The sequence below is a fragment of the Pan paniscus genome, chromosome 8, assembly GCF_029289425.2.
Source record: "Pan paniscus chromosome 8, NHGRI_mPanPan1-v2.0_pri, whole genome shotgun sequence".
Classification (NCBI taxonomy): domain Eukaryota; kingdom Metazoa; phylum Chordata; class Mammalia; order Primates; family Hominidae; genus Pan; species Pan paniscus.
The window spans coordinates 70829353-70845000 of NC_073257.2; the positions used below are offsets into that span (position 1 = coordinate 70829353).

Consider the following 15648-nt stretch of genomic DNA (forward strand, 5'->3'; position numbering starts at 1 on the left):
GTCTGCCTCGGCCTCCCAAGTTTTGAATCTTTCACTTAACAATGTCAAAGTTATGGTAGATGCTTGTCAAAACTTGCTAAGTGACAAATGTGATTCTTAAGTGATTTCTCTGCCACATTTCTTGGGTCTTTAGTCATTTTAACAAGTGTTCTGGACACATACACACATGCACTTCTGCACACAAACGTGGCTGTGCTGAGGTATTACCTAGCAGGTGTTTGGTTTACCGTGGTCTTCCAGACTTTAATTTCCAGTAGTTCTCACTTCAGTACCTTTCTTTGTCCTGGCCAGGCTTCTCTCATTAACCACTATTCCACCTACACCTGAATCAGAGTCCTGTTTGGCCTTAGAAAGATGCAGTCTGAGTCTGTTGCAAGCAAGATGCTATTGGCTCTTTATCACTTCTCTCCTTTTAGTCAAATTCCCCACCCCTCAAAACAAATGAATACAAAATGTTCATAGTCACAAGACTTATGAACACAGACTGAGAAATGGGTTTGTCTTTTATTTATAGGCTACCATTTATCTATAAAAATGATATTAAAATACAGTGATATTTTAATTAATGTTACATGCAATTTTATTGTTGGCTGTGACCGTCACCATTACTGTTTAATTCTCATGTTTTTTTTTCTCTCTTTGTATATACAAATGAAGGAGTGAATTAAAAGTATATGATGCCAGCTGAAATTCAAGTAGATTATATAGACTTTATAAAGCATAAAATGGAAACAGCTCAGAAGTAGGCCATATACATGAGCCATCTTTGTGCCTGGGATTGATCACAGATAGGAAGTGCTTGGAATGCTACAGTTGATTACTTTGAGAGTTGCATTTATTCATATAGTTCTTTAACTATGAAAGGACGAGATCACTTTCATCATCTAAGTGTGCAGGGGTTTGTGAGTCTTTCAGACAAAGCAAAAGAGTGTTAAATAATCTAGAGACATGTAATTGATGGATTGGAGTGCTAGTCTTTACCAGTTTTGCATCCCAGTGAGGCATATTAGCAGGCACTGAGCTGTGGGAGAGCAAGGCTGGCATCTTGTTTGCTTTTGCATTCTCATATCTGATGCTCGAAAGTTTTTTGAATGCATACATTGAAAAAGTATTTTAAATGTGCACATTTTTATTTACAGCTGCTGCTGAAGGGAAAGGCAGAAGTGGGGAAGACTTTTTTCAAAAGGTAAGTTGTCTTTTACTCTTGTCATGGTGGTAAGTAAGAGGAAATATATTTATCTCAACAGCTACCCTAGAAGCCGCCGAACGCTCCCCTTCATGTGGAGGAGAACAGGTTTCTATACGGGAGCTGGAAACACTCAGAGCTAGCCAGGAAAAGAGGGGATGCTGTATGAAACTTAACCATTCCAAGAAGGCTCCTTCCAGGGAAAATCTAATGAAATTTTTGCTTAAAGGCAAATAAGCAAAATGTAAGAGGGCTCAGAGGTGGATCAATTCATGTGGCATTCACACTTCATTTGGCTGGCATGTGACATAGGAAGGGGTTATTGTGCAAGGTAAGGTACACTATCCTATATGGTGAATATGGTGGGGGAGCTTTTCTAAAGATATTTAAATTAAAACAAATTTTAAAATGTTCTACTGGCCAAACAGAATGTGCCAGACTGCTAGTTTTCCATCCTTTGCTAAATTTATAGGCTCAGGCTGATGCAGTTTAGGTACTGTACCCCCTGACTTGGTGTTATCTGACATTGGTTAATCTCCAACTTATACTCAATACCCGAGCATTTCTAAGTGCCCTGGCCTTAGCTGGGGCAGGCTTAGCAACAAGGGTAAGACAAGAGAAGACGAATAGGCTGGATGCAGTGGCTCATGCCTGTAATCCCACCACTTTGAGAGGCCGAGGCTATCGGATTACTTGAGTCCAGGAATCGAAGACCAGCCTGGGGCAGGGCATGGTGGTGTGTGCCTATAATCCTAGTGCTTTGGGAAGCTGAGGCAGGTGGATCACTTGAGGTCAGGAGTTTGAGACCAGCCTGGCCAAAAGCCTGTCTCTACTAAAAATACAAAAGTTAGCCCGGTGTGGTCGCAGATGCCTGTAATCCCAGTTACTTTGAAGGCTGAGGCACGAGAGTCACTTGAACCCGGAAGACAGAAGTTGCAGTGAGCTGAGATTGTGCCACTGCACTCCAGCCTGGGCAACAGAGTGAGACTTTGTCTCTAAAATTAGAATAGAATAGAATAGAATAGAATAGAATAGAATAGAATAGAATAGAATAGAATAGAATAATCCAGCCTGGGCAACATGGAGAAATCTCTCCTCTACTACAAAAACAAACAAAAACCCCAAATTAGCCAGGTGTGATGATGTGCACCTGTAGTTCCAGCTCCTCTGAAGGCTGAGGTGAGAGGATCACCTGAGCCCAGGAAGTTGAGACTGCAGTGAGCCATGATCGTGCCACTGCACTCCAGCCTGAGTGACAGAGTAAGACCCTGTCTCAAAGAAAAAAAAAAATGAAAAGAAAACAAATAGCAGAAATCGTAGATTTCCCTTGGGTTGGCTCTGATGGTAAAAATAGATGCTGTCAGTGGAAGGATTCTTCTTCATTGTTCTTCTTTAACTCACAGATAGATGTAAAAAACAGATGCTTCACCTTTGTGATTTCAGACATTTTAAAAGCTGAGTCAAAATATGGTGTATATAATCATAAAGGACTTTCATTCTTAGATTTGCTAATATTTCTCACTGTTTGCAGAGACATATATACATTCCAGCAGTTTAAATGGAAACACATGTTTGAATCCAGGAACATGTGTGCATCCCACAGACTATGAGTTAGAGTCATAGATTCTATTCTTGGTCACAGATTAATGAGGTCTCTGAATAACTAGATGGGAGTACATTTTATCTTCTCATTTGTTTCTTTAGTTCAATGGGAAGTGTCTTTTCCATAGATAGGTGTCCGTATAGGATTTGCATACTCATCCAGCAAAAAATCTCTAACTTAGAAACAGCCCAAATTCCAGAGAGTCATTTTTCCGCTATTTTGACTAGACAGAAGTAGACATTATGGTTCATCTACAGTAGAATGAAGTAATGGAGAAATACTGAATTGTCCTCCAGGAACTTGCATGCAGTCACATGTATTCTAGTTTTACATGACATTTGGGGAAGCATTTAAGAAATAGGCTACATAGCTGTTCACTAGCATCTTCGTATTTTTCTCTCTCTAAAATAATGCAAATATGAAGGATCTAGGCTTGTGATTGGAATGTTTCTTAGTTTTTACTTTGAGGTGTGCATGACAAAAGTTAAAACCTCTCTTTAGCTGAGTTTAAACTTCAGCTACTCAACTTTTCTAAGCCTGGAAGGATATCTACCTAGCTTCATGGTGCCTCTCCCTATGTAGAGATTTGAGAAGGAGTGTGAGACTTTTCATATGTAACTTTATGTTTTTTTGTACCATAAAAATATATGTAAAATCATAATGACTATACTAAATTTTGCTCAATTTAATTAATTGCTCTCATTAAAGTTTTCGAATTAGAAAATAATAAAATTAATTTTAAAAATCTTCCAAAATAAGAATTGGTATATTTCCATAAAGAGCTTGCATTTCAGTTTAACAGATAATAAGATTGTGAAACATATTATCTCAAATTTGAGGCTGTAATAGTAGTTGTTAAGCTTATTATACACTTCTTCCATTGAGTCAACGTTACTGTTTTTTCCAGAGATCTACCCAGTTTTCTATACACTGTTTTGCTGCATGGGTTTGAAATGATATATTTCCCGAACACAATAAAGGATAAAATGTAAAAGCCTAAGATGTTATAGCAAAAAATCCCCCAAACCCCAACAATATAGTGTCTTAAAGAGCAGAGTCATTCGTTGTCCTCTTATGTAACGTTCTAAGGAGAGTCTTCCAGCTGGGTTGGTAGCTGTGTCCCATGCTGTCATTCAGTGACCCAGGCTCCTTCTAAGACATATCTGGATTGTCCCTAAGCATGACCTTCATCTCCGTTGTTGAAGCTTGGTCACAACCATGTCCAATTGTGTGTTGGTGAGGGAGATAGAATATTGAAGAGAGGCACGCCATGGTTGTAACGCCCAGGCCTGAATGTGGCACCTGTCACTTCCTCTCACACTCTGTGGGAGAAAACTTTGTTATGTAGTCTTACCTAATAGCAACAATAGAGGGGAGGGAGGAGCTGGGACATTTGGAGAAAACAATTGATTTTGCAGGCACTATTCACCACAAATGAGATTGTCAGGGAAAAAAAAAAGTCTGTGATCAAAGTGTAATTTCTTTGTGTGGTGTACTTTGAAACTTTTTGTATTTGTTAGGGCTCCCATACCACAAACTGGGTGGCTTAACTGTGGGAGGGAGAATCTGTTCCATGCCTTTCTTTAGCTTCCCATGGTTTGCTGGTGATCTTTGGTGTTCCTTGGCTTGTGGAAGCAACACGTGGATCTCTGCCTTGATCTTCATATGGCATTTTCTCTGTGTGCCTGTCTCTATGTCCAAATAAAGACACCAATTATATTGGATTAGCAGCCCACCCTACTCTGGTGTGTGTTCATCTTATTATTATACATCTGCAGTGACCCTATTTCCAAATATCACGTTCTGAGGTCCCAGGCATTAGTACTTCAACATACGACTTTTTGGAGGACAGTTCAAACTATAATACCTTTTAATGGAGAAAATAATTCTGTAGAAAAATTTACTAAGACTGTAGATGTTATTTGTCACATTTTGATACTCAGTCTGATCTATAGATATTTAACTGCCTAGTCATTTATACTAAATCTATTTTTTTAATCACAAGTCATTTCTAAATTGTCTACAATGAGTATATAATTGACATGCAAAAAGAGAAAGAAGTAATCTGTAATCTTGCCTTTTTGTTTTTGTTTTTTGTGTTTTTTTGAGACAGAGTCTTGCTGTGTTGCCCAGGCTGGAGTACACTGGCGTGATCTCGGCTCACTGTAACCCCTGCCTCCCGGGTTCAAGTGATTCTCCTGCCTCAGCCTCCCTGGTAGCTGGGATTACAGGCATGCGCCACCATGCCCAGTTAATTTTTGTGTTTTTAGTAGAGATGGGCTTTCACCATGTTGACCAGGCTGGTCTTGAACTTCTGACCTCCAGTGATACACCCACCTCAGCCTCCCAAAGTGCTGGGATTACAAACATGAGCCACAGTGCCTGAACTGTAATCTTGCCTTTGAAAGAGAACTATTTGTACACCCTTGGTCTTTTTTCTGTGTATATTAAAAATATATATAAAGTGATTTTTAATATTCCCTGTTTGATGGGATTACAGATTAAACTATGTATTTGCATTGGATCCATTCTGTGTTAAAACTTTGCAAAGTTATCCTGTAATAGTACTTTTTATTCTTTGGCTCTGACTACACTTATAAAAGGCGGGAATGGATATAACTTTATCAGTACTCTCCGTCCACTCCTAATGGCAGCTCTATCTAATGGAAACACATGGAAACAATCTTCCAGTTTTTTACAGTTCTTTGGGCAGTTGTTCATGGCTTACTCACTGTCTGTCCTATTTCCTTTTAATCAGTTCTTTTTTTCTTTCTCTTGTGAAATGACTATGGTCAGATCTTGGAGGGGAAAATGGGTTACAGTATTTTAGGTGGGGATAGGGTCAGTGATTGTATTACACATGTGACTCATCAAAGCAAACTGCATTAGGAATCTGTAATCCCAATGGTTGAAGAAGACAAAATACAGTCAGCATTGTAATTGATGAAAGCCAGGTTTTTTTTTTTTGTTGCATTGGGTTATGTACAGTATTTTTCCTCAAAGTATACATCATTTATTTTAATGTAGGACTATGTTATATTCTTTGAATATATTGGATATTTATTTGGAAAACTGACCTATAAACCATGGCTTGTCACAAAGGCTAACAGTAAGACTAAAAAAATGAGATATTGATGGCTTATGTGGTTTATTTTTAAAACTTTCAAACTCATTGTTTTTAGACAAACATTACTTTTGGTGTTTTCAGACTGGAAAATAGCAAGTGTTGTCTTCTGGGGGAAATTCCTGGGATAAATAATTTAGTTCCCTCTGTACCTAAAAATGGGTGCATTAGATGGTCTTAGATGGGGACTAGGTGAGTCCTTTTATTGAGGGGCAGCAGAGATAATAAAGTTACTCTGGCTTTCTCCACTAGCGATTATTTTTATATTTCGAGTGGGTTATTTCCTCTAGTAATGGATATAAGTTTTGGTTTAATTATTTAAAAGTGAATTCAGTTAACTCTGGCTCATGAATGTGCTTTTTCTAATACTGAGTCTGTGCTTAAACACAAATCAAATTTAATTTAAATAAGATCCAGATATTTTAAAGCTTTAATTTTAGTATTTATTTCAATAGGTAATACACATACATGGCTCACAATTCAAATTTATAAAAGGGTATGCAGTGAAGAGTATTTGATATCTTGATGGTTTCTGAAGGTTCACTGAGAAAGCTGTGCAGCATTACATTGTTGGTCCCAAGCTTGGGTAAAGATGATCATCAATGTGCGTCATTACTAATGAAAACTTAGGGCCTAAAGCTAACATTCCGTGAGTTCTTATTACCGATCACTATACTATTGCCCTGAGAATGTTCCAGTGGCAGAATCCGTGATCATGTTTTCTTTATACTACTGTCTAGATAGGGATAACTGGCTGCTTGTAAGACTTAGAAAAGAAGAGTAACTTTCCACCCCATAAAGGTTGTTTAGTCATCATCTAGAAAGTTACTAAAGATGAGAATGGAGCTTATTTTTATACCTTATGATTTACTCACCTTCTATCAAGAACCTAGTAAATCAGGGTTAGTGAGAAGAGATTAAGAAAAAGATCAAGTAATTTCCTCATCATTCTCCGAGTCTTTCAAGTTTTGTTCTTGTGTTCATTTGAACACAGGAAGACTGGGTTTTGAGTCTATATTCTCTTAGCATGTTGTAGAGTCACCTGCTTCGAGTTGCATTGTAATGGTATATTCTTTTATTTCATCAGTCATTTCACACAACCTCTTTATGAAAACCACATTTCCTGTATTATTCCTTTTTCTAAAACCATGGAAGCAAGGAATGTCATTGAGATTGTTTAAAAATGTATGTTTAATGGCCAGGCACAGCGGCTCATGCCTGTAATCCCAGCACTTTGGGAGGCCGAGGTGGGCAGATCACCTGAGGTCGGGAGTTTGAGACCAGCCTGACCAACATGGAGAAACCCCGTCTCTGCTAAAAATACAAAGTTAGCTGGGCGATGGTGCATGCCTATAATCCCATCTACTCGGGAGGCTGAGGCAGGAGAATCGCTTGAACCTGGGAGGCAGAGGTTACAGTGAGCCAAGATTGTGCCATTGCACTCCAGCCTGGGCAACAAGAGCAAAACTCCATCTCAAAAAAAAAAAAAAAGTATGTTCAATGATAGTGAACGTAACTTAATTACTACTGCAGTTTGTTCAATTGAATAATCTTTAATCAACATCTGATGAAAGTTTAGTCATTATTGATTAAAATGGTTTCTTGAAACCAAACTCAATGCATTGGATCATGTAGAAAATGAAACTGAATTCATGAAAATAGGTCTTTTAAGAAGGGTCACAAGACAGGACCCTGGATTACACACTTGTAGTGCAGGTAACCATGGAAAGGTCTAGTTAAGAGACTTATTGGCATTAGTTTTAAAAGGTTTGTATATTATTTTGTAAAGTGTTCTCCCTTTATGAATTAAATGCCTACATTAATTCCTGTACTTGTTGGCATTTCCCTTAATCGAAAGATCTTGAGATACAGACTTCCTCATTTATGGTTGATATTAAGATTTTGGAACTATTTCGACATTATGTAGATAAAAATTACCCTAACTGATAATATGCAAACGTAAACATTTTTGTGTGCGTCAGAAGCAACTTTTGAAGAGGGTGGCATTAGCTGTTTGTGAGGAAGGAGTGCATTTGATTAGTTCCAATTTTAGCCTTGCCTTTGCATTGTGTGTCTATTTAATTGTCTTTTCAATGTCATGTGATTCAAATTGTTTTTATATCTTAGCGGGGGCATAGGACAAACTTGGTCTTAATATATTACATAGAACATTATCAGAGATGTGTCTGAAAATCCATATATAAAGATATTCATTGTCACAATATTGTAATAATTAAAATAAAATTAAAAATAACCTAAGTACTCAGCCATGTAATATTTGAAATGTGGTATATCAGACATTGGATTATTATGTAGGCATTAAAAATCATACTTTTTGGAAATATTTAATGACATGTTGAAATTGGTTACTAGATAGGTACAAAAATTAGGACAAAAGGCATATAAATAGCTTGACTCAAATTTTGTTATATATGTTTATGCCTAAAAAATGACTGGGCAAGAATTATGCCAAAATGTTAACCGTGACTCTCAGTGGTGAGATTATGATTGGTTTTTATTTTCTTTCTGTACTTTCCTACAATGGACGTCCATTACTTTTATAATCAGGATTAAAAACAACTACCATCTTATGAAGAAAAACAGATAACAATAACTAAGATAGATTGAAGTTGTTAATGGATTAATTATTGCAGTTTAAGAGCATGCAGTTTTTTTGCTGAAAAACATTTAAGAAGTCAGACTTCCCATCATACTGAGGTTACTTCTGTGTCTTTTATATAACAGTTATAAAGACAGAACAAGTTTCAGATCATCAAGGTGGATCATTTTTAGGTAGTGTTAATTTTTAGAAAAATGTCCCCCCTTTCATCCATTTGCCTTTGTTTTGACATTCAGAGGTATAAAATTTTTTTAAGATGTTTTTTACATCTCTGTGCCTTCTTTTCTTCAGACCAAAGATAATTAGTTTCTTATTTATCATATGACTTAGTTTTCAGACCCTTATCATTCTTTTCGCTTTCAGTAGCAAGATCAGTGTCCCATTTTAAAAGTGGCAACAATATCTGGGTATAGTGTTTTGGATAGAGCCTGGCCAGTGCAATTATAATGAGGCCATAATATTCATAATATTAAGGTGATCCAGAAGTACCTAAATATTATATAACCTTTAGGCACTGTTACATTGGTCACTGACATGAAGAATCGACATTACTTGTCATTCTTCACCCAACTGAAGAGAAAAGGTTGGCTCCAATGTCATTGCTAGGTACATAACATAAAATGAGGATACTTCTAGACTGTTGACTGGCTGGTAAAGGCCTCCATAGATGTAACTCATATGTTGTGCCTGTCACTCTAAGCTCTTGACCTGACATGTAGCTTGGATACAATGTGGCAGATGTGGTGGCTAGACTGTGAAAGTGTGGAAAGCCTCACTCTGGGAGATTTCACATGGTTTGGACATTGAATTGATAGTGAGAACTCCTGCATGCTTTTTTCTTCTCTCTGGACTCCTTGAGTTAGCTGGGGGAAAGGACTCAGCCACAGGGTGACAGTCTAAGATGATGGGCTGGGTGTAGTGCCTTTTAATCTGGCTAAAGTAACATTTAGTAAAGAACTTTAAGCTTTACTGATTTAAAATGACTTCACCGAAGAATCAATGCAGTTTAAAGCTGGATGTGGTATTGTCTTTTTCTTCTAGTCGGGGATATCGTGGTCTAAATAGTCTTAGATTGATTTTTTTTTTTTCAAGTTTATACAGGTTGTTGGTGGCAGCCAGAACTTAGCGATATTCTGACTTTATGCTTGGCTACTGTTAATACAAGATAAATGTTTTTATTTAAATCGGCAATTATCATGCCCACATTAATGGGCTATGCTTCTATAGCGAGAGAGGTTCTGCCTAAAACTGCAAGTTTTGCTAAGTAGGGCTCTGAATTAGGGTCATTGTGGCATATTAGAGGGACAACCAAAAGGCTGGGGGCAAATTAATACACTAAATAAATGTATGGATTTTGTAGTACTTTGTATTTTGTTTAAATAGATTCAGAATCACACTAAGGTTTATCATTTTGAAGTTTGTACCTTTGGTACCTTTTTAAATTTCATCTAGGAGATTTACAGTAATGATTTGTTGTCATCTCATGAATCGTTTCTAAATTTGAGTTTGGGAATCTTTCTGGTTTCTTAACAGTGATCTTTGGCTTGATGTATTTGATGTTTTTGCATTTTATCTGGACAAAGTATGTTGCGTTAAAATTTGTTTTTTGGCCAATTCAATTCTTTAACCTTTAGGCACTGTTATTCAATTCAACTTGCTTTCGTTTCTAAATAGCACTTTTAAATTTCTAGGCTTTGTAGTTTACGTGATTATAGCTCCTACCTTGCTGCATGAAAAAGGAGAGGAGAAGGCGTTATTTTGCACCACTCGACTCTGCTTCCCTGCTCTTCCAGCCACAGCTGCTTGGGCCAGGATGTGGGTGCCACATGCAGCAACAAACCTTCTCTATACAGTGTACGTGACCTATGTGGCATGCTCTGTGAACTCAGCTGAGCCAGACTCATCTCTATTGAGTTAGGAAGCTAAGATCAAGAGTGGGAATGAGAAGAGAATGGGGAGGGTCATGAGGTAGCATGGAGTGAGGGAGAGGCCAGGAGTGGTGCTGTTGATCATGGGAAAGCTGGGGTTAGGAGAGGGAGAAGCTGTGAGTAAGTGGTGAAGACCCATCCACGGAGGGAAGCATGAAGTAGAAGACAGAGGGGGAAACAGATGTTCCAGAGTGAGCGATGCTCCTACTTGGAGTTGGCACAGTTTGGGATGCATCTCAGGTTCTTTTCCTGTTTTTGTTTTGTTTTGTTTAAAGAGATGGGTTTTGCTCTGTTGCCCAGGCTGGAGTGTGGTGGCCTGATCATAGCTCACTACAGCCTAGAACTCCTGGGCTCCAGTCATCCTCCCACCTTAGCCTCCTGAGTAGCTGAGACTATTGACATGCGCCACCATGCCTAGCTTTCAGGTTCTGATCTATAGGTGTCCCTAGAGTCTTCCCTTCTCCTGATGTAGTTGGGAAACTCTACAAGGCCTAAATCATGAATTCAACTGTGATGCATAAAAGACATTCAGTTAACTGGGATAATTGCATAATCCCCTTTTCTTCAAAGGGTTTATGCATTCACATGTTAACAAAATTTGGTGTTTGTAGAGTAGTTTAGCTCCTCAGTGAGTGCCCCAAATTAAGTTATATCTTTAAAGGAGCAGTGCTCTTTATATAAAAGGTATTTCTGTCAAATCTGTCATTTAAAATATGTATACTGCAGCAATACTACGGTAAAATATTAGACCATACTATACCAGTGTATGGTGAACTCTCTCCATATATTACATATATACTATAAAGTATATATGTTTCTTTTTGCTAGTCAGTTACCAGCATTATTCAAGAAATAATGGGGTTATTGACGTTAATATGTTAGGTGAAAAAAGTGAGTGCTGTCCTTTTATGTTACTGAGCTTTTATCCTGCATATCAGAATTTCCTTTCTCTTTGTCATTGGCATTAATATTGTTTTCATCCCTCTTACACTTCTGTGGGAAGTTTGTAGACAGCCAACATGCAGAAAGGTTAGCATGGCAGATAAATATTTTCTATTTTTCTTATTGATAGTTACGGAGAATGCTTTGTTACTCTATGCCTCTCTAAGTAACATGATCCTTGAATAGATGTATTAAATATCCTAGTGTTACTCTCTCATTTTATATGTTTAACAGTTGCGGCTTGTCCCAAACTGGCTCTTTGGCAGGTTTTTTTCTTTCTTTTTTTTTTAAATTCATTGGATGTAAATTTCTTCCTAAAAGGAGTTGTCTTTTGGCATTTTAAGTAGTGGAAAAATAAATTTCATTATCTTTCTTCTTTCTTTTTTTTTGTGAAATCAAAATTATCAAGAAATGTGTACATATGGCTTTTCTTCTTAGCATTTGCTACTTTTGTTACTTTCGTCACCCTGGATTATCCAGTTATTCAAATTTTCTGCTTCTCAATGGGCAAAGTACTGATAAGTAGGGAAGGAGGGAATTTAGCCAAAGTTGTAACTGACAGTAAGCAAAATATAGAGGCCTCTGTGTTTCCTGCTTGGTTCTCTTTCTTGAGTTCATCACTAATTTTATGAAAGAAGAAAACAAAACAGAAAAATAACCAGCTTCAATTTCCATGTGCCTGTTTATTCTGGAGTTACCAGGAAACCTTAATCTCCAGTGAATAAGAACACTTTAAACCCAAAGTTGTTTGGGTTTGTTTTCTTAAATAGAACTTCTTCCTGTTATGTTTTCCTATTGGCATTTGTAAAACAATGATTCATGTGTAAATCAGTAGGAGGTGCTGTTTGAGAAGCTTCCTAGGTTGGTAGGTTCCAGAGCCTAAGCTTTTCTTGGCTTCAGTCAGTATGTTGAGAGGGGAAGGTATTAACAAGATCAAGGAAGTGATAGTTTTCGGTATGTAGTTGGAAAGTGGGTATGTGTGTCTTCTCATTTGAATATCACTTTGTTGTCCTTTTCATATGTTAATATGATGGGCTACCTCATAATCTGTGAATCCAAAAATTATCCTGCCTTCTTCTAAATTCCATGAGAATACTAAAGAAGAAGTAATTTTAACTTTCAAAGAGCTTTTATTCTGAAGGGAAAAGATGCTTGTAAGATGGTGTTAGCATGCATGTGTGCAGGCTTCACAGAGCTGCTAAGGACGCCATTCATGAGACATTATTGCCCTCCCTCTGAGCCAGACACTATACCATGTACAGTTCTACAGAGGGGGAAGGGTGGCCCTATGGCTTCTCTCCTCAAGAGGGGCATACTCCAGAGGAGAAGTGGCACAGAAGTGCCATCCAGTGTGGCGAGAGCTTTACAATGGAGGAAACGGAGGGAGTGATTTTTTTTTTTTTTTCTCTATCCTGAGGACTCAGGGAAGATGGATTTCTTGAGAGAAAGTGTTTGAGGTGCGTTTTGAGGACTAGGTAAAAGGAATTTAACTAGTATGTTGGGTGAAGTGAGGAAAGGCTTTGTGGCACAGTTTCTGAGCAGGGGGCAGTTTAGATTAGATTAAGATGCCTTCCAGACCTGTGACTCCATGACCTGAATGTCCTAATGGAGACAAAATAGAAAGGCATTTCTAGCAGAAAGAACCAACTGATTGCCTTTGCAAAGGCAGAATAAAGGACAGAGGAGACTGTTTTTTTCTCATATAGCCCAGAAAACAGATTAAAGGTTTTACATAGATAGATAGATGGATGGATGGATAGATAGATAGATAGATAGATATCACTTCATCTGAGCTAGTTATTTAAAAATTCTTTAAGTGAAAGGTTTAGAGGATATGTAGAAGGATTTGAAATCTAAAAGTTAGGAGATCATATTGTTTCTATTCGTTATTGATATGGTTTGGCTGTATTCCCACCCAAATCTCACCTTGGATTGTAATAATCCCCACGTGTCAAGGGTGGGGCCAGGTGGAGATAACTGAATCATGGGGGATGTTTCTCCCGTACTTTTCTTGTGATAGTGAATAAGTCTGGGAGATCTGATGGTTTTTTAAATGGGAGTTCCCCTGCACAAGCCCTGTAAGACATGACTTTGCTCCCCATTTGCCTTCCACCACGATTGTGAGGCCTCCGCAGCCATGTGCAACTGTGAGCCAATTAAACCTCTTTCTTTGATAAATTACCCGGTCTTGGGTATGTGTTTATTAGCAGCATGAGAACAAACTAATACAATTGTCTACTCAAAGAGGATGAGAATTGAAAATGATAGCCAGGGTGACCAAACATTTTGCAGTATAGTTGCTTTGCAGCATCTGACTTCATTAGTGCCAGGTAAGGGACAAATTATTACTTTTTTCCACTACCTTCCTAAATGATAAATGCATTCCTAGAGAGATTAACTTTTAACTATGCTTTGAAACATGAGTTTTCAGCTATTGTGATGCCATCATTACATTCTGAATGATAAAATTGCCAAGTTCAGAATGACAGCTGTAAAATAAATGGCATCATTTAATTAAGTTCTGAACTTTTGATGATATGCAGTTTAAAAAAAATGTATTTTCCAGGAAAACAGTTGGAAGTTTCGACTTTGTGGTTTACTTTTGGCTGTGTTTTATGGAAATCACATGAAAACTTCTGAGAAAAAGAGACAAATGATTCAAATTTTGCAAATAATAGAAAATTGGGTTCCATTTGTATAAAAGATTCCCTGAAATCATTCACTATCAGTTTAGCACACTCTGGTATTAGCATTTAAACCACCAGTATACTGATGAACAAGTACAGAGGAGAAAGCCAAGGATATTTGAGATCCAGTATCATATGCAGAATAAATGTAATAACCTTTAGGGGCGGAATTTCTTTTCTTTTTCTTTTTTTTTTTTCTTTTTAGATGGAGTTTTGCTCTCGTTGCCCAAGCTGGAGTGCAATGGCGCAATGTCAGCTCACTGCAACCTCCACCTCCCAGGTTCAAGCAATTCTGCCTCAGCCTCCTGAGTAGCTGGGATTACAGGTGCATGCCACCACGACTGGCTAATTTTTTGTAGAAACGGCATTTCACTATGTTAGCCAGACTGTTCTCAAACTCCTGACGTCAGGTGATCCACCGCCTCGGCCTGCCAAAGTGCTGGGATTACAGGCGTGAGCCACCACACCTGGCCTAGGGGCAGATTTTCAGTTGAATTATTAACTGGAATTCATGTTCCTGTTCCCATTTCTCCAGTTCTACCATCAACCATTTTAGTGATAGTAAACTCTTAATCTAGAGCACCATTCTTAACCCCAGGTACAGGTTTGTCTGAGGAACTTTTAAAAATTATTGATGCTTTAACTAGAGATTCTGATTTATTTGTTCTGAAAGTAAGGCCTTAGCATTAGTATTTTTTGGAAAAGCTCCTCAGGTGACATTACTCTGTAGCTAAGGTTGGGAACTACTGATGTGCAGTATGGGTAAGTACAAAGAAAAGTTGTAAATTCTTGTTGGTCTCTACCTCTGATAAAAGGAAAGGAATTACATTTTACTCTTGAACAACACAGTGGCGAGGGTTGCCAGCCCCCACCCCACTGTGCAGTCAAAAATTTGTATATAATTTTCTCTCCCCAAAAGCTGAACTATTGATAGCCTAGTGTTGACCAGAAGCCTTACTGATAAAATCGTCAATTAACATGCATTTTGTATGTTTTATATATATGGTATAACGTATTCTTACAATAATCTAGAGAAAATAAAATATTTTTAAGAAAATCGTAAGGAAGAGAAAATACATTTATTATTCATTAAGTGGAAGTGGATTATCATAAAGGTCTTTATCCTCATCATATTCATGTTGAGTAGGCTGAGAAGGTGGAAAAAGAGGAGGGGTTGGTCTTGTCTCAGGGGTGGCAGAGGCAAAAGAAAATCTGTGGTAGACGCGTCACAGTTTAAACTCCTGTTGTTCAAGAGTCAACTGTATATGTATTTTGTGTATGTGTGTCAATTACTGATGGATTTAACTTTCTGTTCAGTTTCATTCTCTTAGAGGGTATACTGTGAGATACTAGTTCTGCACTATCTTAATAAATATATGAAAAAAGTTCCATGGTAAGATGAGTTTGAGAAATACAGGCATTTACAGTTAAAAAATAGTTCTTTCCTATAAAACTGGTTGCAAACTTAAATGTGCTGGTTATTTGCATTTTATGCATTTGTTACAGAAATATGTAATTTGTGGCACTTCCCAGTATTGTTTGATGAAATGATTTCTTT

General features: G+C 37.7%; 1 protein-coding gene across 5 annotated transcripts in view; it reads left to right on the top strand.

Moving 5' to 3' along the window:
- Positions 1–15648, top strand: part of BICC1 (BicC family RNA binding protein 1) — a 325432-nt gene that overhangs the window by 110559 nt on the left and 199225 nt on the right. For all 5 annotated transcript variants that reach the window (XM_063607413.1, XM_034930595.4, XM_063607412.1 and 2 more), the window contains exon 2: positions 1140–1186. Coding sequence is in view for 4 of the 5 variants with exons in the window: in XM_034930595.4 (XP_034786486.2) it covers positions 1140–1186 (47 nt within the window). In the remaining variant the exon portion in view is untranslated. The remainder of the gene's footprint in view (positions 1–1139; positions 1187–15648) is intronic.